Genomic DNA, 20,158 nt, shown 5'->3' with positions numbered 1-20,158 from the left:
ACGCAAAAGGCCTAGAAGATCAGCTTTGTCCTCAGCTTCACCAATAACTATCTAAAATTTCACAAAAACCACTAAGAGCTACCTTTTAAATTGTCCTAGACTACATCTCTCAAGTGGCCAAATTCCAAACTAGAAAGGTACTAACAATATATATGTCACAAATTGATAAATTTTATCATATTTTGGGAGTTTTAAGCTTGGTTTTCTAAAGATAAATGCAATCTTCTAGTTCACCACTGAAAATCTGGTTGATATCAAGCTTATACAGAGTCATAGGCAAAATGTAGTCTACAAAAGCTCACTTCCTGAAATCCCTTCTAGTGCAAACTACTGCATGTCCTAAGATCTAGATCCTACTTCACACCTTGAGTCCTGCATCCATTTTTGTCTTGTCTCATTTCCAAAAAGACATTGAGGTGCTGGAGCATGTCCAGAGAAGGGCTACAACGCTTGTGAAGGGTGTGGAACAAAAGTCCTATGAGGAGCAGGTGAGGGAGCTGGGGTTGTTTAACCTGGAGAAAAGGAGGCTCAGCGGTGAGACCTTATCACTCTGTACAACTGCCTGAAATTTTGCAGGTTGTACCCAGGTGGAGGCCAGCCTGTTCTCCCAGGTAACAAGTCACCAGATAAGAGGATATAACCTCAAACTGCTCCAAGGAAGGTTCAGGCTGGACATCAGAAGGAATTTTTCACAGAAAGGGTGGTTAAATACTGGAATGGGCTGCCCAGGGAAGCGGTAAAGTCACAGTCCCTGGAGATGTTCAAGAAATGACTGGATGTGGCACGTAGTGTCACGTGGTGATCAATCAAAGGCTGGGCTTGATGATCATGGAGGTCTTTCCTGAATGATTCTGTGGTTCATTTCCAAGCTTAAAGCATGGTGCTAGTCAGCCCTAGAGAGGGCCAGATTTTCTTATTCCTAATGTATATCATAGATTTCCTACCCTTAGGAACACTTGAAATAACTTCTCTCAGACTCCTGTAGTTGAAGGATCTAACTTGCATGCAATTCAACAGGCACTTCACCATAACAAAATGTTGTTTAAATCTAAATTAAGTGGCACACACCATCAAATTTAAGTTATTAAATACAAACTAGAAATTATATTCATGTTTTGATTCAAATGTGGAAAAATGAACTTCATATTGATGTTTTAGGAGTCTAATAGAATAGAGTCCCTGTTCTCAGTGGAGAACAGAGTAGTTTAGCTGAGGCCAGCAGTAAGAATTACTGCTAGTCTCAGTGCCTGCTGGAAAGTGCAATAAAGCATACAAGTCCATGCGACATCCCAATCACCATTTTTACGAACATTTTCCTATTTATTAATAGTAGCTGCTCTGAATTCCCTCAAGTTTTATGCCGACTGCCAATTCTGGGTCCAGTACAAATTTGAGATATATTACAAGTAAGTTCAGCTAGAAATGAGAATAAAAGGTGAGAAAAAAAGCTCACCATATGCCAACAAGGCAAGCTCACTGATGACAGGTAAAAGGGCAAGTGAATGGCTGCACATACTAATAATTCTGGAAGTGTTGATGAGTTCAACCCCTAAAGACTAAAGGAAAAGGTATCAATCATAAAGAAGGAAAAAAATAGCATCAGGGAAAGTCAGGTTATTTCCCCTCTTCATATGAAACTACAATATCCTTTCTTCTGCTCTGAGGCATTAAAACTGTTCCAACTGATCTATTACCTTCCCCTCTGTACATCTGAACTGATACCTGAACTTCGTATTGCCACTTGTATCTTATTTCCCTCTATAATAGCTCTTGGACCTCAACTGAAGAGATTCAAAATATCAATCACCAATTACATTGCAGACAGAAGCACATGGAACATAAAATGTATGGAAGCATGTGGCATTCAGATGACTTGGAAATAGGTCATACAAATAAATTTTTTTCTGATTTGATTATTTAGTGAGGAGAGATATTTTGTAACCCACAGTCACCTCTAGGTGCTAACCAACCATTCCTTATCAACATTTTCATCAAAGAGTAGGCTGGCCTTGACAGGAAAGTTGCCTGACATTCAATATAAGATTTAGAATGTAACGGCTGCTTTGATTGTCCCAATATGGGTATTCATAGAGATGGAAAATTGCAAAAACCTCAGCTTTTGGATAAGCCATCACAATATAAATAGTCTAAGAAAACACCGTTTACATGAAGACAATTTAACACATTTTGGATTTGACTTACTAACTGCTGCCATAGAAGAATGCTTTCTCAAAACATAGATCCCCTCCACAATATAGAGCTGGAGTCTCCAGGGTGAGCAACATTCCTCTTTCTGGAGCTCCTCCATTTTCATGATCTTCAAGGTGTCATAGAACGCCCATATACTATGCAGATGAAGAGGATGGTCATGCTGTCTGTAGAGCAGTGTAAGAAGACAGAACTAGAACCCAAGTTCCTTCACTGGAAAGACTGGCCCATGGAAGAGTCTGTTTAGGGATGTGCACATGAAGGCCAGACATCTTTTCAGCCTGGTTTCATAGATGTCTCTTTTCTATTGACTTGTCCGACGTTAAACACAGCTCCCACAAGTCAGGATTAAGTCAGCCCATTCCAAAGGGATGTTGGTTGGTATTATTCTAATACATTGGCTAAGGACATTTGGTAGTATCAATGGCTAATATTTAAAGTTGTTTAATATGTTTTGTTTGATTAATAGCTTTCATGGAAAGTGTGTATTTGTGGAAAGAAATCACAATCTTTTTGAGGAAGGCACAGTGGCCAGTGTATCACAACCATTATGAGAACTAAAAATACCCATGAACACATTCTCCTACTATAAGGCACAGCTTCATCAGATTGCTGTAGAATGTTGTCATTTCACTCTGACTTTTTAAATAATAATCTTATTTTCCAGAGCATAGTTCCTTGTTCTTTACAGCTGTCATTGTCAACATTTAAGAGTGGAAAGTACTCTGCGATGTACAGCCACTCAACGTCCTATCATGAAACAGGGACATAAGGAAATTCTGGATCATTTAAGTAACTTGTAGGTGTAATGTTTTCAAAAACAAGAAACCATTTTCAGATCCTGAACTTAAGACAATTTTCACTGAGGTAATTTCTCAGCACTGCAATAATTCTGCCTCTTCCCTAGGGAGATATCAAAAAATCAGAGCACTTACAATCACGAGACATAGCTGAAATTCTTGGCATAAGTAAATCATTGCATTTCTGATTAAAGAGATTTTAAAAAGCCGAATCAAAATCATAGGAACTTTGAAAATCATAGGAATTTTTTCCCAGAAAGCCCATTCTTTTTTCAGCCACTAAAACCTGGGCTTCTGTACTTTTCAAACTTAACATAAAGACAGCTTCAGACTTTCAACTCACAGTCAATTCTGTGAAAGAGATATTTATATTTGAAATCACTTGAGAAGTAGCCCCAGACACTAATTCAAAGCGGATTTTTTCAAAATCATATTTTTTTTTTTTATTAAAGAGGATTCAAACCAAGAGCTAGAAACTTTGTATAAGCAGGAATTTAGGATGCATGAAAGTGTTGTTAAGGAAAGGTCTACTGGATCCAGTCTTTCTTATAGAAAACTCACAGACAGAAAAATGTGCAGCTCTGAGAAAAGCAGGGCACTCACTCTTCTGACATATTTTCCACATTACCTTCTATGCCCCTTTATTGACCTATTCTCTTTAATTTCTCCTGCCATTTGGTTTTTCCCCTTCTCATTACCTGCAACCCAATAAATCCTTCAGGCAACAACCAGTGTTTTCTGCCATATTAGTCTTCATCCTGCTTTTGCAAACTATCCCTTCTCCAACATTTCATCCATCCTGCTTTTAGAACAGAACTAATGTATGAACTACATGAGTGTATCAAACACCAAGTGAACAAATTCTAGACTGATTCATTACAGTAATGATATATAATATCATCATACAATACAGTGATGATATATAATAGACTAAAATCATATAGTCCTTAGCGTGTACTGCTTCAATACTGTCACTTATCCAGCTTGTATGGCAAGAATGGAAAAATAAGTCTCTTGGAAGTGATGAAATCTGATTTCAATGTCCTTCACAAAGCACAAGGAAAGAAGTTCATGCAAACTTGTACTGACTGAAATAGTTCTTTTGAAAGTATGTCAGTAAAAATAGATTTCATAAATGTGTGTCATAAGACACAGGTTAATTAGCTGCAACCACTTTTTCTTAAGGTCAAGAGGAGTTACACCTGGGATGATTTTAGCCTAGAATAGCCACTTATTGATGGTTTTTTGTTGTTTTTTTTTAAAACTTAGGACATTTCACCAATGGTGTCACTTTTCACACTACTTTTTATTTGACACTAAACTGACAGGGCTAATGAAAGAAGTTACTTTGATTAGACACAATCTACTTGAAAATAACACATCTCAGCATTCTGTACTGAGCACAACAACCCAAGATTCCTGCAACTCAGAGAAGTGGGACAGTATTTTATCTTATTTTTCTTTTGCATTTCTCTCTCCTTTGCCACCCGAGTTTGTGTAGCTGGCAATAGTCTGTGGATTAACAGCCCTATTATTTCCTTCTTATTTCTCCTTTATGATATCTCAAGCATATACAGCTGGTCATCAAGCACTGTTTCTAAGGATGATTCCTTCAGAACTTCTTTCAGTTCACACCCCAACCCCCCTGGGTTCTCCTAGTCATTTAACAGTGTCTGTGCTAACACTCCTCCAGAAGCAGGATCCAGAAAACTGCTGACAACTAAAGTAGTCCACTAGCACTGTAAGCCAGGCATTACCAAAACTGTGTCCTGGATTCACTAAAGTTTGCTGAAGCTAAGATGTTTGAAAAAAAACATTTCATGTTTACCATTAGTAACTACATAACATACAGTAACTACCTCCTTCTGTTATTTTACTTAGATAGAAAAGATCCACCTATTTCTTAAAGTAATCTACCAGGAAAAGTCTTAGTAGCTTAATTAAGACTTCTTCTCCTCCCACAAACTCTTTGGAAAACTATTTAAAGCACTAGTTATCACGTTCAACACATGCTCAGAGAACAGGAACCCACTGAGGTAGCTTTGTATAAGAGAGTCTTTGGCCTACTTGGTTTTATTCAGCTTCTTATTTCAACCCTTTACAGAAGCACTACAGTTTAAAGGCTCATTAGTGTTACAATAAGAAGCACTCTATGCCCCAAGGTTTGACAGAAAAAAAAAAATAGTCCGATCAACAAAATACAGCACAAAAGTAACACATGCAAGGTACTATAAGACACTAAATACTGCCATTCAGAACCTGTGCATGTCTTGTTTACTGTCTTTTTTTAACCCCAATCCTGAAAACAGGAAAGGTGGGACAAAAAAATAAGATCAAATGCTTCACCTTGTTTCTTTCTCTAATACAAACCAGGTGTTTCAGTGAATCTTTTTAACTGAAAAAATATATAGAATCACATCTATAAAATAACTGGACAGCCCTTCCACTGAGCACTTGTTACTTTCTTGCTGATTATGTAAATGAAAGTGAGTCTGTTTGGGGTACAACACTTGCTCAGAAGCTTTGAATAATCTTGTACAACTCTCTTCCTTTTTTTATCACTCCTCTGGCTATATGGGTACCTAATTTGGGTTTACTGGAATTAAGTGCTATGAATACATTCTGCTCACTTCATCCCTTATTTCAATTCCTCTTAACTGTACAGCCACCCCCTGCCAGTCCTTATGCCTATGGTGCAACCAAATAGCTCTATCAGCTCCAGTCAGTTAAGAAGAATCTCTCTGCAAGATTCCCATCCTGGGAATAAGTTAGAGACAGCTCCTGTGGCTTTTCAGAAAGCTTGTGAAGGGCTATGTTCCTGCATGGAGGAATTAATAGCTCCAAGCTTGTAAAGATTTACATATCTCCACAAAATGTCAGTAAATCTGAAACTATCATACCAGAGATGATGATTAGCACTGTGCATATTTAATGAAGGGGTAGTGAAATCTGATTTGCATATTTCTAACGAGCACGCAAAATCCCCACCACTTTCACTACTCAATATCTACACAGTTCATTTTATTTTGATTAAATTTAACACATTTCATTGATGACCTTTAAAGAAATGCTCACTTCCAAACTCTTAAATGCACCATTGATCTGCTACACTTTGTCAGCAAAACAATGATCATTCCTAAGAAGCCTCTGAAAAGCTACAGTCTTACACAGATCAGTGCACAAAGTTCCCACTGACGTGTGCAATGCAGGGATGCAGAATTTGCATAATCAGCTCATTTGCTGCATTCAGCAACAAGGGACATACTCTGCCAATTCATACCCTCACCAGAAGGTTGCTCTAGTAAAGAGGAAACTTCAACCCTGCAATTCAACAGACATGAAGTACACTAGTTGGGTGACAGCTAAGAAAATAAGCAAATGAAGATATATATAAGTTATTATTACCTCTGCTCCAGAGACAATGAAAATGACCTTTGTTGAAAGGCTGGTTCAGAATCAGAAGGCAAAACTTCAGGTTCCCTGTAAGATAAACGTTGGTTCTCATTAGCAAGAATATGGATTTTCTTTTTTGTCCTTTTTAAAAAAAAAATATTTTTGCCAGATTAATTTTAGTCCAACCACATCAGAGTAACTCCACTAATCTTGCTTCTCAGGTTTTACTACTTTCAGATTGAGAAACTGTCAGAAGTTCGTAAGATACATTGTCCTTGGTAGGGTTTTGCTAAATGTTTAATTTATGAGTGACTTTTACTTACTGAAGGCCATCCTCAACAGTACCCCACATCTATACAGCTCTCTCATTTAATCTCCCACTTGCTACTGCTGCCTGGATGCAGCAATTACTAATATGAGCTTCACCCTGGTCTCTGCTAATGGGGAAGGCTGGAGGAGACTATATAAAAGATGTCTCTAACCTAAATCAAATATTCCACCCTCCTGAAAGATGCAGAACTCTTGCTGCCATCAGTGGCTTCTGTGCCTGTGTTTTCATATCATGTAGAAGCTCTAATACTGGTAGATACTTTAAAAATAAAGAATTAAACACCATGACCCAGGAGCTTAAAATCAAAAGCTAGTAAAAGCAAAAGTGTACTTTAGCCTTAGATATCTAGGTGATACTGCAGACTAAAAATCTCAGTGGATTTACCAGCCCAACTTGACTGAGCTCATAAAGCCTCCTCCTGCCCCTGCAAAACGTGCACAGTGAAGGTCGATAATAAACCTATGGTTAGAAAAGCCTTAAAAGCATAAAAGGATGTATGATATGACACACTTTGAATTCAAAGAATAAATAGGTAAATCTTTGACAGCTGCCTGCAGTGGGATTTGCATTATTTCACTTCCTAATTATCTTGCCAATCATATAGGAATACAAGTTTCCCCTGGAGCTTGATATCCTTAGGCAATCAAGTTAATGAATATTATTTGGTCATATGAAGCCACTGTAACTGAAAAAAGAAAACCTCTGTCACTATAAAGTTTTTTGAGAAGATCCAGAATAGCAAGAAGCAGCAGGCTATGGTAGAAGCCTGTGGCTTAAGCCATATAATGTTATCAAGGAAAATACAGCTGGGCAAAGTGCTGAAGTTGAGAGAACATTTAGGGATGGGAGTTGGGAGGGGCGATCTTTAAAATAATTAATTAAATGCATGATTAGGAGAATGAAATTTAGCACACTGGGATACCACTATTCAGCATCTTCTGCACCTTTCCTTTTGAGTGATTTAGGGTTTCCCTCCCCACTGACCCATTTCATGCCTCAGTTTTCTAAAACAGAAGCAATTGGATTGTCTTTCTTCATAAGTATAATGAGAAACATAAATGAAGACCTAGATGGTTTTTACTCCAGTAAAAAGTCATAATTATATAGCTATCTTCTGCCTGGTGCTTTCAAATATCTTCCCTCAAGTCTTCTTCTTCCATCTTTGCTAACATTGTCTTCACTTCCATTTAATTCATGTATATATAGGGGAATAAATTTTCATATGGAAAAAAGGGAGTGGTGGAAAGACCAAGTAAACAAAGGAAAGCGAGAAAAAGTTTTTTCTTTGTGTAGTCTGAACAGTTTTGCCTTGTCCTTGAACTTTAAGAGAAAGGTAGAAAACAATACATTCAAACTAAGTGCCAATTTCCAGCTGCCTCACAAAATGGGACCTTAGCAGCAGATCTTCTAATGATTGTTAAGTGAGAAAGGCTGCCAACTCCTTTTATTAAACATAATCATCTAATGATGCCCTCCACTGAAAAGAGCCAGCAAATATCACAGATTCTGTTACTGGTACAATAATACAAGTAGCCATGGGTGCTGTAAGCATTTTCTTGCTGGTGAATCACAAAAGGCATTTCTGTGCCTCTTTTAAACCCTTAAGCCATTTCAGCATATTAAAACATCAGGAGTACTCTTATTATATATATTAGGGTCCATTTTTGAAGTCAAGACCTGCCTGTAGGTATCCACACTGAGATTTCAGAGGCTGATTTTCAGAGGTGACACTTCCAAGAGCTTCCTCAGTGAGCCTCATAAGAGGTGCTGGGTCTTACATGTTCAGTTGCTGCAAAGAAGCCAAGAAGTAGATACCCACAGCACACAGAGTTAGGAGATGGAGGGGGGTTATGTGTTTAGGGTTGTTTGGGTTTTTTAAAGTGCAGTTATGGGTTGAAAAAGTAGAGAAATGGAAATTATTGTTTCACCTGCTTTTAGAGAAGTGAACACTCCAGTAATTTCAAACCAGTCATTTCATACAATTAAGGCATGATAAAATGCTATGATTAATGCTGCCAAAATGAGCCTAAATGTCAATATTTTAATGGTGCCTGCTGAGTTAATATAAAGCTGCACACAAGGCTCAGTCCTCAGTAGATGTAAAACAGTAATAAAATTGGGCTGCAATAATTTACAACCATTGCCCTAAAAACTATTAATAAATTGGGACATCTGATGGCAAAGACCACGTCAACAGACAGAATACACAACATTCATCACTCTGAGAAAAACTGATGAGAGCTCACTGTGCCTCTGCTCCAAGCACTCTACTGGCTATTCATTTGAAAACAAATCTACTTCAAGGCCATTTATCTTTAAAAGCCCTTATCAAATTAGGAAACATCTATCTCCTGGACTATCTGCCCACCTATTTTTCACAAAGATAATTAGCATCCTGACCCAACCATTACTGACATTGTGCTCTGTTTGGACTAATGGGAAAGAGGTTACTGTAAGCAAGAAATCAGCAGCAATATCCCCAGATATGGATGTCTCCACTGAAGAAACTTTTGTGAGCCATTTGCTAAAGGCAGAACAAGTTTCTCTCTTGCATGGTTTCTTCCATTTTTAGTATAATTTTCTCTTTCACTGTGTACTTTTGCAGCTCTTGCAAGCTGAGAAAATTCAACCATCTGCAGCAAAAGCAGAAAAGAATAAATTGCTCTCTACAAAACCTCCAGCTTATTCTTGATATTTACATCAACACAGAGAAAAAATGGAGTCAAGTCCCACAGTCAAAGTCCTCCTGTAGAAGAATTAGCCATGTAGAAGGCCTATGACGTACAAGCCTACAGGAAAGGAGGATGACTATAGGAAATTTTTACTTGCATTTAAGGAACCTAATTCTTCCCCCGTCTTGTTTCTCTACTTGATGCTTATAAACCTTGCAGTCTTACAGACATCACTTACTCTCTAAGTATGAACATGTGCACAACTATGTGAACAGGCAGTTATATAAAAAAATATAGTTAAAAGATCTTCTAGCAGACTTGGAAAATTCCTAGTCTTTGAATAAAGCTGGATCACTTTTACTCCCGTTGGAAAGCTTTCCTAAGTTATCAATCAATCAATCAAACAATGCCTACAAGTTTCTACACTGGCATCATCAATTCATGCTTCCTGAAAAATATTTTCTTTTTCTTCTTTCCACAATTATTTAGCTGAACTTTTTGATGAAACTTCTCATGGTTGCTTTTAAAAGAACTTTTGATAAAAGAGTTGTGAACATCCCTGATAGCCTATGCACTGCCTATGCAATGACTTTTTACCACATTGTAACTCACTCAGAACAATTCCAATATATTTTAGAGTACAGATTTGCTATTCTGAAAGCCTTCTTGGCTTCTCCCTGTCATATTATATTCCTCTAGCTATTTTATAAATATTTATAATATCATTATGCATTTTTTATTGATTTCCCTTTGCCATGTGCCAGTCTTCAGGCTGTATGTCTGTCACAAAGCATATGTAAAAGGCACATATATTTTTAAAGACAACCTTTTCGCTGGTAGCCAATAAAATAATATATGCCACTTTGCTTCCTTTCAGTGTTAGAATCATATCACTAGGAATTTTTCTGCATACTGTGAGGATCTTGGTATTGAATTTTCTGAGGCAGGGAAAAAACTTTCAATGCTTCAAAACAAGAAGGCCTTTGGGAAAGATCACTGCTATTCCCAGACTTTCTGACATGATGCAAGTGGTAATACACAATGGGGGGGACACGCTGTGCTAAGATAAAGGCATGCCTCAAGGTGCTGACAAAGTATGACTTCATAGTTTCAGGCACAGAAAATGGCTTCAACTAAACAATTAATGTTTTGGGTTTATTTTTTTGGTATTTGGGTTTTACTGTTTGCCTGAAGAGGAGCCATTCTTTTTGTTTCCAGTGATATATCAAACATCAACAAAGAAGCAGGTTCAGTTCAGAGGAAGAAGTAGGAAGGAAACAGGTAGTACAGGGGCAGAGCTGCAAGATGGAAGCTGGTTATAAGTTTCCAGAGTATTTCTGTATGGATAGAAACATATCTATGTACCCAAGATACTAACCAAGATCCATTGAAAAAACACTAAAAATACACACAGTCCTGATCATATAGATGGATGTCCAAATATACAACAGCTTCTGAGAGAAAACGCTCTGAATTATCTCACTGAAAATTTCTTCCTGCTCATGTTTCTGCTCTCACATCAGTCTACAGATACATCATGATATATATAAATATTCCATGACAGCAAAACCAAACAAAAAACCAAAACAAAACAAACAAACAACCCCACAAAAACCCCAAACAAAACCCCCCAACAAAACAATACCCCAAACAAAACCCATTTAAAAAAAAAGAATTTTGGTTTCCAGTGCCATAAGTTAGTCAGAAAATTCCTACACCTCAGATTAATTTTAAATGAACAGTCACTGCCCACTTAAATGTTAGAGTCTGTAGGTAGGGACAAGGCTGTGTTTTTCACAATTTCAAAACTGACAGATAAGACAGAACAGCAACAGGCTGAGCGAGCTCTTTGGGCAGTTGAAGTTTCTTCAGCTGCACAAAAATTAACATCAAAATTGTGATTCTATGAATTCCACATAAGTTAGATTTACTGTAAACCTGTAATAATATACCTGAAAGAAAGCAGTTCATGAAAACCAGCAAACGTAAGAAAACCACAATGACAATTGATCTGGCTATTGCTACAGATCACCAGAGCAAGATTACTGTGGCAACTTGGGGTTTTCAAACTAAAACAAAGGAGTTTGGGGGATCAGCGTCAAATCTACACCATTTTTCTGCCGAGCAAGCACCTGTCTCCAAATGTTAAATCCAAAATTGATACTTTTCGTATTGAAATGGACTGTTTCACTCAGGGCTTTTTTCAAGAGCTACCATCCATTTCCCAAACATACTCAAATGGAACAGTCTCTCCTTCAAGAATTAACTAAATGACTGATCAGACACGAAACTAAGGGGGAATGGGTCTGTCAGAGTAAGGAACATTCCTCATTTCCTGAAAGGGTTTCTTCATTATGGTTATTTGCTTTTTGTTTTTTCAGACATTCAAACACTCAACCTGTAGTTTCCTACCTGCTACACACATACAATTCCTAATTTACTTGCTGATACAGCACTTCTTGAAAGCTGATTTCTGATTCACAAGACAAGATTCTGATTTTATCAATTAATGTCTTTGGCAGCTCACTATGAGCACTATGTAGATCTACCTTAGCAAGTAGCATGGCAGAATAAAATCAGTCTGTAAAGCAAAACTGTTGGTGCTGAAGGTATGATATTCACATTACACATGCTTTGGGAGAAAGGGAGAAAGGGAGAAAAGGAGAAAGGGAGAAAGAAAGGGAGAAAGGGAGAAAGGGAGAAAGGGAGGCTGTTTCAGGTTAAATCTAGTCTGGTTTTGTAGACCCATTAGCAATAGTGTGTTATGTGTACTCCTGCAGCACATTTTTCTCCAAAAGAAAATTAGTTTAAATATTCCAAAACCACCTTGCAATGTAAAGCAAACCATAGAAAACAGGCAGGATAATGAAAATTGCTTCAAAATTATATTCTTGATCCAAAGCAAAATGCTAATGTACATATGCCAATAGCCACATGGCTTTTGACTTCTGAATTTTTATTTATATTTCCTAAACAATGCCTTTACCAATTATGCCACAAGATCAGTTTAACTTACATGACTTTTGCAATTTTATACTGATCAAAATTTGGCTCTAAACTTTTGATTTTTATACTTAAGAGACAATCTGATGCCTTTTTCTATCATATAGGGAAGGTATGAGCGGGACTTAAAACTTATAGCATTATGAATTCCTGAAAAAGCACTTAACTTTAACTTAAATCCTAAGATGCTACTTTCTAAGGTTATCTTTCAGGCTAAAAGCTCCCTTTGAACAGAAAAAATAGTGCAGCTTATACAAAAACACTCCTCATTCTGCTGTTCCCTTTCTTCAACCAAGACTTCCCCCAGCAGTGATTCCTTTCATCAGGAAACACAGTGCTCTGCTGTGATACCAAGGAATATAAAAAAGGATCATTTCATTATGCAGACCAAATCAACACTCTAAAATATAAACATTTCACATTTTAGAAGTTTCACAACCCCTGAAGAACCACTACTCTGAAAAAGGAAAAACTTCAAGTCAGTAAAATCTACTTCTTCCATCTGTGCTCTTGCTGAAAAGGTAGTTGTCAGCTTTAATTCAGAGAAACAGTTAAGCTTAGACTATTGTATTAATTATAGCCACTGCTTATAAAACATTGTGTAGCTGCTTTTTTCCACACTGAATCCCAAGCCACCAAACAAGCCATTTAATTTTCCTCATAACAGTGACAACTCCAAAAATAAACCAGCACAAATTATTCAAAAGGATCTCAGACCTTACAAACATGCTCTCAAACTTATTGAATGAATAAATCAAATATGCATACCCAACTGATTCTTGTGAAAGCCACTGTTATCCCCTGCCAATGCATTTTAGTGTTAATTTTTTCATGTAAATTCTAATGATTTTTAATATTTTGCAGCTCTTAATTCTCCAGGCAAATTCCAGCAAGAAGAGCAGGATGAAAAGGAGATTTGTGCAAACAGTCTTATTGAAAAGCTGCAATGTGTTTGTTACCCTCTGGAGAACCCTCCACAAGAATTTATGTGGATGAATTCAAACCAGCTAATTTCTCACAATAAGTTACGAACATAGCCATACACATGGGATAATCTACCCACATCATCAACCACTGTGCCTAGAAGGGTGCCATGCCTTGCAATGAAATTTGTCAATTAATGCTGATGCTTCTCTGGAGAATATGAGAGCTTCATTTCTGATCTCAGTGTGTGATGGGGCACTTCTTTTCCTATGAAATCCTACACTCTATAGCTACATTTCTGAGTGCTTGGGACTTCTGCCCTTTATGTGTCAAACATCTCAGTCTGGTCAAGCAGAATAAGGTCACACAATTCCCAGTGGCGAATCTTCAGTTTTAGACAACTTGTCCAGCATCACAAAGAAACTTCATGGCAGGATTCAGCTCTCCAGGGCAGCACAAAACTCAACTGAATCATGAGAACTGACTATTTAAATAGAAATCATAACCACACTTCTTACTATTATATACATGGAAATGATGATTGTGTCCCATTACCAACTCTCATTTGAAAATAAACACAGCGGAGTAACCAGTCACTTTGGGGGGGCAGCAATGTACATAAACCATAAAACAAGCTCTTTGAGACATATACTGCCAGATGCACCATTTACCACTGCAAGGCCTTTGGCTTGATTTACCTCACACCCTTGCTGCTTGTCTCGAGAGATGTGGCCAGACCATCCCCATCATCCTGCACTTTGTGCAAACTGGATTTTCATTTCCACCCAAGCTCAGCAAAGGTGAGAATTAACTGGAAGCAGCAGTGGTTTGTTTAGCTGAGATGCTGTTGCCTGTTCACTTACACTCTTACAGTTTTCAAGATTGGACTCAAATTGTCCAACAATCCAAAAAAGTGAGATTTCTGATATAGGTACAGACAACTAGTGGTCTACAATATTAATCAGATATGTTTTATCCTGCAGCATGGAAAAAATAGCCAAATGAGGCTGAAGTGATAAATAGGAAGTGAAATAGCAGGAGGAGAGACAATTTTGTGCAGAATGGGAAGACTAGTCCCCAAGGCTGCAGAATCTGACACAAGTTTCACTTTTAAGGTAAACTTTAAAAGTGCATCAATTTCACTGCAACTACATAATAATAAAAAAAAAATACTAAATGCTTTACTTCATTATTCACAGGCAATTCATCATCTGAAACAGTACTGCTTTTACACCTTCTAAGTTCGATACCACTTGGAAGACCTTAAGACGCAAGAATGAGACATACAGGCTTGCTATAAAAATATTCATAGTGTTATGGTAAAATTTACTTTAGTGTTTAAAACTTCTAGGCACAGAGCAATAGATTGGAGCTTAAATCTGCATCGAAGTGAAAATAAAAGCAAATCTTGAAAAAAACTGAACGACTATTACTATTCAAGGAAATTCCAACCTTAAAAGAAAATCAAAGATAGGTGCTCACTTTGTCACTGTGTAATAGCCAGGTCTAATATAATACCCTCCATGCATTTTAAAAACACAGTATCAACACCATCTGAATACATCACACTAACAATACTTGTTATCTGGGATGTCTCTATTTCCAAGGAGACAGCCAGGCATACGAGCTCCCCTGGCTGTCGATATCATCGGCCCAATCTGCACAGAGCAAGGGCAAGGTGACTTCAAGGAATCACAAGGCAGATCAGGGAGATGTCAGCAGTCTCACTAGGCAAACAGGTACGAAGCACAACCCCCTCAGCAAACATTCAGCTCAACAAACAGTACAGTGCCACTTCTACGGTCAACAGAAATATTTGGATATTTTCTACAGGATTAACAAATTGTAATATGTATTTAATGATTCACATATTGGAGTACTGACCAAAGAGTAAGAACCATGGGAACACAAAAGTGCCTGACTGCACAGCATTTAAAACTCCTGCTTACTGCTGCCAAGCACTCCACTGACACTTCAGTTCCTGGCACTAACATCTCCTATTGCACATAAAAGTCTGAATTCTATTTGCACCGAGATGCACCTTAAGAGGCTGACAGAACTTCATGCCTCCTTTGATGTCAAAACACCATCCCTATCCACCAACGAGACATTTCTCTACTGATGCCATTTGAAGCACATGTTTCAAGTAGTTGTTTTTGGAGCATACCTATTAGATCCTGCTTCACAATGTCAGCTATCTTGTTTTTAAAAACTGGAAAGGAGCTATAACTTTTATCAGCATGGATAAAATTAGTGAGTGCCCTCAGGAGGCTGATGAACCATGTTCAGGTTCCCTCTCTATCAGAGGGAATTCACATCCAAATTCAGTCAAGACAATGCTCTCCTCCCCAGACATGACATTATTCTTGGGGAAGTAGATCCTTCCTTCCCTGCTACAAAATTAAATATATTGATGGAATTATTTTCATAAAACAGTTAAACAGGAGTAGCCTGTCAAAGTCTGATTCTGCAGTCCACGGGACAGTTTGTACTACAACTTATTCAAACATCTCTTTCCTACTCAGAATACATTTTCCAATTACTTCACCACAGTATTACAGGATTATATCCACTGTTGCCTCCTTCCTAATGTGACATGCTTTCAGAGAAAAGCGTAACCTCTGGTTTTGAAGGATAATTTTCAGGCAAGAGTGTTTTTCTAATTATCTTCAGAAGACTTGGCACCAGCAGTAATAAAAGGAGAGAATAACTTCCTGCAACACAGCATAAAATGTCCATATCCATCAGAGCAGGATTTTAGATGCTTCATTCTTCCCACTTCTCATGGTGTTCCCACTGCCAAACTCAGCTTGATTCCTCCTTAGTACATTTACGCTGATGGATTGTACTCTTTGTATACAATTTCTCCCTCTGCCTTCTATATACAGTCCCACTACCATGGTCACAACAAGTGCACCATCATTAAAAGTCCTGTGTGCTGAATAGCCCAGGGGCTAAACTCCAGCATAATGTGAGGGCACACAGTAACATCCCATTTTCAGAAAGAGGAAAATAGGCATTATGTGACCGTAGGAAGATCACACTCCTATTCAGCAAATGAATTGATACGAAAAAAAAAGAGTTCCTTTCCACTTCTCAGCTTTTTCTTATAAGACACATTACAAATCACAGATGGCTTCTGGCCAAACTCCAGTGTGGACAATTACAGGCTTTTCTTTCCCTACCTCTGTTCAGCCATGCCAATGAAATACAGTATCTTTTAGCGTCCTGAACTCATGTCTACTAATTAAGCACTTTTTTAAAAGCACAAAGCATTCAACCAGGTTATGATGGACTTTGGAGATGGTTGGATTTCATGTTTACTAAGTTCACTGAGTTTAAAAAAGTTGAGCAAATTGTGACCTCTGTAACATGAACTATTTACTCCTCAGATATAATGGATGAGACTGATGTGTAAACTCCAGTTGACTGCCAGGATTTCACTTCATATGCTTTCATGAAAATCCATGCTAAGACAGCTGGTTCTGCAAGACCTCAAACCCCTTTGGGCTGTGTGCCAGAGAGGACGTTTGTGCCCACACCACCTTTTCAGTCTTGCTATTTTCCCAAAGCAGATTCCTCTGCACTTTGATGGGAATGGATCTGATGCAAGGTCCAGAGTGCCATCCAGAAGGTTCAGAAAGGCAAAGAGGACTTTCCAGGTGGTCATAACAACAGCCCACACAAGCAGTGGTGGCAGCGGAAGGGTGTTTGGGCCTCTGGAGTAAGATTCTGGCAAAGAATGACGAGGAGGGGAACCTTTTCTTACATTACAAAAAGAGTATTTAACAGATATAGAAGGAAAGAAAATTACTTTAATTTCCCAGCCTTCACAAACAATTCAGTCCTAAAATTATGTCTTCTGATTTCATGAGCTGCATTTTATTATTTCTAGAGGTTTTTTAGTTTTTTTTTTACCTGGTGATGGTAGCTCAGTTTTGCTGCCTGTTTTAGGACATTCTGTAACTTTTTACATCCACCACTGGCTTATTTTTTTAACAAAACATTTTTAAGACCTACCTGTATATATTTTATAAATAGATAAATCTACACTTGGAGAAAACAAGGTAAAATAAACAAAAAGAAATATAAAAACCACAAAGGCTATGAAAATTGCATTACATTATCAGTCAGGTAAGGAATTTTTATGTAACCTGGATGAAGTTCCACTTCACATTTTATTCCATAATATGTCATTGTGTTGCATCTGGCAGAAAAATAAGACCTAAAATCAAAGTTCTGTGGACTGAATAGCTACAATAAGCTTACTTAAACCAGGAACTGACCAACACCTGGAATAAAACTACGGGGTGATAAAGAAACAAATAGAGAACACTACCAGAATATTTATTGTTCTTTCACAGGTATAAAATAATTACCCAATGTTGAAAATTTTGTAATGAGAGCTGTTCATTGCTCATATATCTTTTAAACATGATTGGAAAAGCCATCTGCAAGTAAATGGTGTGATAGCATTACTGGGATCACTGTAGTCTGGCAGAACAAGACACCATATCCAGCAAAAGTCAGCTCACAAAAAAGAAGGTCATGCCTGTAAATAGACACACTCAAGCACACCCTCCAAATCACTATGACAAACTGTTCCCATAAGATACCTGTCACATCAGTAAAGTTTGGTAGGTTTAGTCACTACACAAAGTCTATGATAATGGCTTTTATGGTAAGTCACTTGTGATTGTTTATTGTCCCTTGTTTTGACATGCTGCACATGATGTATAATTAAGGAGAACTGTTACTTTCTGCCTTTTCTCACAAAACAGTAAAGCCTGTAAACAAACACAAGCTCTGGGACCATTAAGAGAGGCTCTTGTTTGCAGACTGTCTTTCCGACCAACCACTTCAATTTCAATGCTAAAACTGTCAAGCTTAATTAAGAGTTATGGGGCATAACCATTTCAAAACCATAAATCTATACAATAGAAAAGTATGATGACTGTCTTAGTGAACATCTCTTTTTAAATAAGCAGTATCTCTTACCAAGACCTAATTTAAGCTCCTTATACACAACATTGTATTGTTTTACTTCTCCTGAAGTGAATATAAAGACCATCATAAAGTAATTTCATCCTGAAGTCATCTGGTTTATTTGACTATTTAAAGTGGACCTCAAAGCATATTCTAGTGCTTACACTGCTAGTCTGTCCAAATCCACCATAGCTCTGTGTGATCCTCCAAAATGTTTGCAGAGAACTCTTTCTCTCCAGCTTCTTTTAATGTCTTTTTTTCAAAAGTCTCTTTGACTTTTGAGTGTGCACAGTTGTTCACACATCCTCACAACTTCAAGCAGAATGACACAAAGAAAGAGGTATCAACACCTCACCATTTAAGACTGCCCTTTAAAAACATCCTTAGCATTCAGCACACCCAGCCTGAGACACCAGGTGACATAGTCCAAAAAATCCAGCAAAACAGCACTGTAGGGCAGGCTTAGATTTAAACCTTAAAGCTACATTATCCATTCCAGAAGAACGACACGTTTATTTCCATTTCAACAGTACTTAGGTCTTTTACCATAACCTCTGCAAAATCAGTGTTCTAGGGAGCACCCAACACAGTCAGAAAACTTAGTGCAACCTGAGCCATATGGGTACTTTCAGCCAGAAATGAAAATTTAACAGAAAACTGATTACTGTGCTTCAAAGGCTTGAGCCTCACAGTACTGGACAGATTTTAAAGTCGTTCAAATGTTGCCATTTTCACTGTGAATATAGTCCCACATACAGTCTCACCATTAGCTTTCATATATTTAAGGTAATTTAAGATTTTCTTGAATTTGCAGCAAAGGAATTACCCTTAAAAATGCAAATCCTAAAGACTTAAACCTTTAAGGGTGACTGAAACAGTATCACGTTTATTACTATTTCTTAATCTAATGACTTTGGTAATATGATTGCATGAGAAAATCCTTGGCTTTCCCCACCTGCTTCATGGACTAACAGATGAATTCAATTTATAGAACTGATAATCATATAATAGTCAGTCTAGAGGCACTCTCTTAAAATAAAAGTTTTTAAGGAAACTTAAATGATTTCTATCCTGATGAGTACTGCTTCATGTGTTAAAAAAACATTTGGGTTAAGATATAGAGGAAATAATGCTGAATATCTAAAAGAATAATGTATGCAGATTAAACATAACTGTAAAGGACTCTTACCAGCTATTTATCAGATACAGAGAAGCACAGAAAATACACCTGGTTAGTGCATTTGGGAAGAAGATACTTAGAAAAGGAGCTCTCCTCTTCATTACCCTATCTGGAAAATGTGGTTAATAACAATACTGCTTTGAACTTAAATTTCCATTTGTAGATTTGAAATCACTTTATAAAGGTGCATAAGCATTATTATTCTCATTTCACAGTTGGCCTCACTAAGTACAGAGATATGTAGCAATTTGTATGAGAAGCAGCATCCTCTAGTGAATAAGTTAAGACTCTGAAATTATGTCCCCAGGGTTTTCTTCCCAGCTAAATTGTAAACTTCAGACTACACCAAAATCCACTGTGGCAAAACCAGGCAGTCCATCTGAAATGGAAGGTTTTCTGCATGGGAACAGGGACACAAGCCAGAAATACGTAACATAGATATAAAGAATTTCTGCTTTACATTGATCTAGTCACTTTAAATTAACTTTCTGGAACCGTGGGGAGATGGTCATCACAGAGGTCATCTGAGTGTTCAAACACCAAAAAAAAAGCAAAGAACTGGAATGGCATCTTTTCAGAAGCCAAAAGGAAATAATAAGGTATATAGAAGTAGACAGCCTGGAGTTTGATCAGGAGAACTCTTTAATCACCAGCATCACAA

General features: G+C 37.6%; 1 protein-coding gene across 5 annotated transcripts in view; it reads right to left on the bottom strand.

Moving 5' to 3' along the window:
• Positions 1-20,158, bottom strand: part of TPK1 (thiamin pyrophosphokinase 1) — a 296,764-nt gene that overhangs the window by 233,424 nt on the left and 43,182 nt on the right. For all 5 annotated transcript variants that reach the window (XM_015619881.2, XM_015619882.2, XM_015619880.2 and 2 more), the window contains exon 2: positions 6,414-6,488. In XM_015619881.2, coding sequence (XP_015475367.1) covers positions 6,414-6,488 — 75 coding nt within the window. The remainder of the gene's footprint in view (positions 1-6,413; positions 6,489-20,158) is intronic.

Source organism: Parus major, chromosome 2 (assembly GCF_001522545.3).
Source record: "Parus major isolate Abel chromosome 2, Parus_major1.1, whole genome shotgun sequence".
Classification (NCBI taxonomy): domain Eukaryota; kingdom Metazoa; phylum Chordata; class Aves; order Passeriformes; family Paridae; genus Parus; species Parus major.
The sequence above is the reverse complement of the archived record's forward strand: the minus strand, read 5'-3'. Positions and strand labels throughout refer to the sequence as shown.